The 6000-nt window shown below is 35.2% G+C and overlaps 1 protein-coding gene across 1 annotated transcript in view; it reads right to left on the bottom strand.

The window, feature by feature from the left end:
• Nucleotides 1-6000, bottom strand: part of INTU (inturned planar cell polarity protein) — a 70966-nt gene that overhangs the window by 3084 nt on the left and 61882 nt on the right. The window contains exons 14-15 of the mRNA XM_007446251.1: nucleotides 2993-3182; nucleotides 448-605 (exon numbers count right to left, since the gene is read on the bottom strand). Of these exons, the coding sequence (XP_007446313.1) occupies nucleotides 448-605; nucleotides 2993-3182 (348 nt within the window). The remainder of the gene's footprint in view (nucleotides 1-447; nucleotides 606-2992; nucleotides 3183-6000) is intronic.

The following is a 6000-nucleotide window of genomic DNA, read 5'->3' as shown; positions in this document are numbered from 1 at the left end:
GCCGCGGAGCGGCTGGGCCCGTGAGCCATGGCCGCTGAGCCTGCGCGTCCGGAGCCTGTGCTCCGCAACGGGAGAGGCCACAACAGTGTGAGGTCCGCCTACCGCAAAAAAAAAAAAAAAAAAAAAAGGGTAAAAAAAAAAAAAAAAAAAAAAGACAAAAAAAAAAGATGTAGGGACAGAGAGAAGGAAATAGCAGTGAAAGTGTGGACTCATTACCTTTTAGGGTATCATTAATACGATTTTGTAAGATAACTGAATAAGTTTTCTTTTTTTTTTTTTAACAGAAAAAGAGTTGGGAGCAATTTAAAGGAGATACTTAGGAAATAAAATAAAATTCTAAAATACATTAAAATATTATAGTTAGATTAATCATTCCATGCCTATATCTGAACATGTTTATCTCCATTACCACTTTTCTGTCACTTTTTAATACTTTTTTCCACTTACCCTACTACCCAGTAAGCCATAACTGGTGGTGTTTTTCTCTGATCAGTCCAGTTTTCAGGTGAGCATTCAAACAATACACCATGTTCTTTCACAGGGTTAAGAGAAGACACTGAATTTGTAGAACCTGAATGATCTCCACCATTTAGTGCTTTCTTCTTCTGTAAATTAATAGGTATTATTAATATTAACTGGTATTAATAGTGTTACTTTAAAACGTTTTATATATAGATTTGAATTGGTTGATAATAATACTTTCAGTGCCTGCAATGACATTCTTCTCTTTACCTGCAGGAAAATTTCTATTCTTCCTCATACTTACTTTATTATTATTTTTTATACATTTATTTATTTGTTTATTTATTTATTTTTGGCTGCGTTGGGTCTTCGTTGCTGCATGCGGTGAGCGGGGGGGGGGCTACATTTTGTTCACAGCCGTACCTTATTAGTATTTACGCTATATTATATCAGCAGTTTATAGGTTTGTTTTTCCCAGTACATTAAAATCTCTTTTCCAGGGCAGACAAAATATGCTATTCATCTTTGTATTCTTTGAAAGCAGCTGTGCTTGGTACACAGTAGGTGCTTAATGAACAGATTACTAATGAGTTACTAAATGAATAGATGATTTTGTAATATACTTAAAACACATATACTTAAAGCAGTATTGTCTCTTCCTCTGAAGTATACTCTAAATTTCCCACTGATTAAATCATTAGCAAACCAGTGACTCATTTGGAATATAAAGACTTTTTATAAAGCTCAGGCCAAAACAGTGGAGTGATCCTTGATTCTGCTCTTTCTCTCAAAATACTTATTTAAGACATCAGCAAATCCTTTCGGCTCATCCTCCAAAATATATTCAAGATCCAGAAGCCACTGACTTCTTGCTTTGAGAGTTTCCACAGCTCCTAACTGGTCCCTGCCTCCACCCTCTCTACCCTACAAGCTCGTTCACAGTAGCATGAGTGATCCTTTCAAAACCAAGGATCATGTCCCTGCTCTGCTCAGAACTGCCCAAGAACCTCCCATCTTCTTCCACACAAAGCCCAGACTCCCTAATCTACTGGGCCATGCATGACCTGGCCCTGCTACCTTTGCCATCTCAACTCCTACCACTCTTCTCCCTACTCAGCCCCTTCCAGGGCTCTCTCAGCCACCCTACCTCTGTGGCTTTGTACTTGCTGTTCCTTCTGCCTGGAAGCTGTGCCTCCACATCTGCCACATGGCTTGGTCCCTCACTTTATTCAGGTCTCTGTTCAAATATTACTTGACATGATCAGAGGCATCTTTCAAAATAGTTACCCCCACCTCTCAACCTTACTCTGTTTTATTACTCCTCTTAAAACTTACCTTCCCTGATATATTACACTGCTTGCTAATTCATTAGCCTCCCCTGTTAGAATACAGGCTTCATGAGGAAAGAGACTTGGTTTTGTTCACTGCTGTATCCCCAGCATCTTGAGTAGTATCTGGTGTGTAGTAGGTACCTCAATATTTAAATAATATGGGGAAGCCTAATTTATATTACCAAATATTACTAAATAAGTTAATGAAATAAACCTTATAGAATCTATCAGTATGTTAAACAGGAAAGGAGGAGCCTAAGAATGCAAAGCACACAGAAATATATAGTCAAACATAACATTTTGTTGAATACCAATTTCTGATAGCTTTGAAAATCCTGTAAGACAAAGAATTTTACTGCTGAATGAGTCCTAAGAGATGATATAATTCAGCTCACTCACTTTATAGCTGAGAAAATAGGAAGAGTTAATAAGGTTCAGTCCAGGATTCCTTACTTCCAGCCCAATGTTCTTCTACTTTTAAGCCTAAATTCTTCACTAATTTAGCATCCTTAGTACACGTATTGCTATGTGCATTACAATCATTCTTCAGGGAGGTTTTTTTTTTGGCAGTATGATGTTTGACCAGTCACAAATAAACTTCTGTATGTTTATCCTTTTCAAGAAATCAATACTTATCTTTCCCTGCTATTAAAACTATCTAATTGATATTTTAATTGTATACAACATTACTACTTATCCAGAGGTACAATATTAAATGAAACTTCATCCTGGATTGAAAAGCAAGCAAGCAAGCAAGCAACAAAGTGGTTGAAACATAACAGTATTGCACCTACTGCTATACTTTATTCCATTTTGTTCCAAAATACCTTATCCTGCTGGTTGAATACTTAAAGAATTATCAGTTACCAAGTGGTAGAGATAACGGTCCGAGAAATGGTTGGGTCAAATATGGGAGGCAAGTTTACATTACAAACTACTATGTTCTACTTTGCTATAGAAAACACACAGGTCCACCGTTTCCTGAAATAGTCATCTGGGACATCAAACTCACAATTATGAAACAAAGTTTTAAAGTTAAGTACAGTGAATATAATCCTTTGGCATTCAAGGTAGATGGAATGACTGTTAAAAAAAATAAATGAAAATAGTCATTGCTGGACATACTGATTAAAGAGTTTTAGAGAGAATAGAGGTCTGGAAATAAACTGGCAGAAAATTATATTATAGCAGTGCCCTACCTCTTCAACCAATGTCTGTTGGAAAACTGCACGAATGGAGAGACAACACTGATGGAAATTTTTTATCAGCTGAGGATGGATAGAGCCACTTAGCTGTGCCACCTCTTCGTGGGTAGGAGTAATAAAGATCCCTTGCACTGTTTCTAAAGCGACATAGTGGAAAAGTGTGTTCTCAGGACCAGACGTCAATCTTGAAAAGAAAAAAAAAAGATATTAGAAGTAAACTTAAAAATGTTGCTTCATTTTGAATGCTGTAGACATCTAATAAGCTTTTAACTACAATAGAATATTAGGAGTGTAATTAGGGAAGGGAAACTAGGCCAAACATTGAATTCCCTTTCCTCCTTATCGGAATACAGGCTAGGGTTATTATCAATTCCCTTAATGGAGGCAAACACTACATGTTATGCAAGGATAAATAAACACCAATTCGTTTGCAAGTAACTTAATCATCCCTTTGCTAAACAACCCAAACTGGCTAAACTCCTCTTTTTCCATGGTTGGTAATGAATAACTCAGCCCATGTCTGGCCCAGATATCTACAAGCCATAAACAAGGTATGTCTAGCGTGGACCACAAATAAAAACACCTTCCAATAAACTAAGCTTTTCAGTTAGTAGCATTAAAGTCTCTTACCACGATAGTCAAACTGATGATCCTGAAGAAAAATAAAATTATTATTACCAACTGCAAAGCTGAGTTAATATTCTAGAATACCATGGCAATTGCTAGAAGTATTCTACTTCTTATCATTACAGTCTTCCTTCTCTTCTATGTTCTCTTACTATTTTCACTTCTCCATTCTTCTTTTCCATCCTTTCTTCCCCTACTGAGATCTCAGACAGGCCAGCAGAACCTATAAATACTGCTTATTTCTACCAGCAGTAAGAAGAGCTAAAGAGCAACAATAACGGCAACAATGAAAGAATGGCAATAGTTATCATATACTGAATGTCTTCTATGTTCCAGGGTAGGTGCTTTAAAATACCTTAGACTTAATTCTCATAATGACCCTGTAAGATATTAAACATTACTATCTTCATTTCAACCGTGAGGAAATCAATGTTCAGAGCACTTGGATTAACTTGTTTGAGGTCACATAGCTAAGTGTCAGAGCTTAACTGACTCTGCTCCACTATACCTTGCTTTTTCCTGATTGGCAATCTTTAAATATATGGACAGCAATTCCCCAGCTACATCTTACTCAGGCTGCTCTATTCTCATTCTAATGTCTATAAAAAAAATTCATTTAGTTGATTTTTCTTCCAGCCATAGCACAGAGGCAAAGCAAAGGCATATTTCAGCTCTTAGCCTAAATACTGCCTCAATCATCCATGATAACCAAATTCCTGTTAAACTGTAAATTAGGCAGCAAGATCAGAATAACTTTTGATCACTAACTAATGCTCTTGGTTCTCTTTAGAGACCAGGGATAGGCAGCGAAGGAGGTCATCTACAAATTTTTCTCATACTTTTCCATAGGGTGTTTGGCTCATTAATACTGGTGGCGGATATTTTTTCAATCAAGTAAAAAATAATCAAAATGAAAAAAATTATAATTATTCAAAAAGGAAATAATTTAAAACATACATTTTAATCCTGAGGTCACCAAATTCAAGAAAAGGTATAGAAAAGAAATGATTCCTAGTAAGAATCATTAATTCTTAATAGGAATCATTAATTAATAAGATTCCTATTTAGGGAAGTTTAGAATTAACATTTGTGTTAACTTCTTTAATTTTCTCTGAAAACAACTCCACGACAAAATGAGCAGGTCTAGTGCTTGAAAACCATAAATCAACCCAGTGTATGTTAACTCACTCAGTGTATAAACCAAAAGTTTAAAAATCATCAAACAAGCAATTACTCACTGGGAAGACAAATATTTGTTCAAAAAAATGTAGATTAAATCAGATTAGTTCTTCAGAAAGGTCACTCCTACAGCAGAGAATGGATTCAGGGTAGGCTAGGAGTTGGGAGCCCATTGCAATTCAACCAGGTGAGAGTAGGAGCTTGATCTAGGGTAGGATCATTAGGGGTTGAATCCATGCAGAATGGATAGGACTTGGTTACTGAATGAAATGTTTTCTGTATATTATTGTTTTTAGTATGCTATATATTTTTATTTTACAAAAACAAATACAAATTAGGATAATATATTACACACTGGTTTATATCACACTTTAAAAATTAACTACATAGTTTGAAGATCTTTCCATGTTAATAAAGAGAATAAATATGCATCTGTAGCATCCTTTTAAATAGGAGAGCCTATGATTTACATCACATATTATTTTATGCTTAATTTAACATAATTATACATTTATGTTAAGTTATAATATAAACTTAAGTTATAAACTTGGAAAAAGAGTTTCTTTTTACTAAAGCCCAAATAACACACATACATATTTAAAAAATAAGATATGGAGGTAATAAAAATGCAGAGCAGTAGTTTTTGTTAAATGGAAGACTAGGTTTTGGGGAAGGTATTTCATGCCTCCAACAAAGGTTTGATTTAGATTTCTTTGATTAAAAAACATTTTTAACTATTAAAAAATTAAACATCATATTGGAAGGCATTAAATTCCAAATTTTAACACATTATATCAATATTTCCAGTGCATTATTTTATGTAGACAAATTACCTTGATTTTGCCCTGACTTCAGGAAAAAGGCTTTTCCTGACAACTCTGTGAGATATGTATTTGAACTTATTATAAAATGTTTCAATGATCAAGAAGGCAGTAGCTCTGAACTTCTTTTTTTTAATGGGAATTCTATTTGTATGTCTACTTGTTCAAATAAAAGTGTGCAATTGAGGGAATGCCCTGGTGGTCCAGTGGTTAGGACTCTGCGCTTCACTGCTGAGGGCGCGGGTTCAATCCCTGGTCAAGGAACTAAGATCCTGCAAGCCGCGTGGTACGGCCAAAAAAAAAAAAAAAAACTGTGCAATTGACTTTTGTACACAAGTTGATACCATGCATGACATCATAATTAAATAGCAGATG

Source organism: Lipotes vexillifer, unplaced genomic scaffold (genome assembly GCF_000442215.2).
Source record: "Lipotes vexillifer unplaced genomic scaffold, Lipotes_vexillifer_v1.1 scaffold159, whole genome shotgun sequence".
In the NCBI taxonomy this organism is placed as follows: Eukaryota; Metazoa; Chordata; class Mammalia; order Artiodactyla; family Lipotidae; genus Lipotes; species Lipotes vexillifer.
This window is presented reverse-complemented; position numbering and strand designations above follow the sequence as displayed.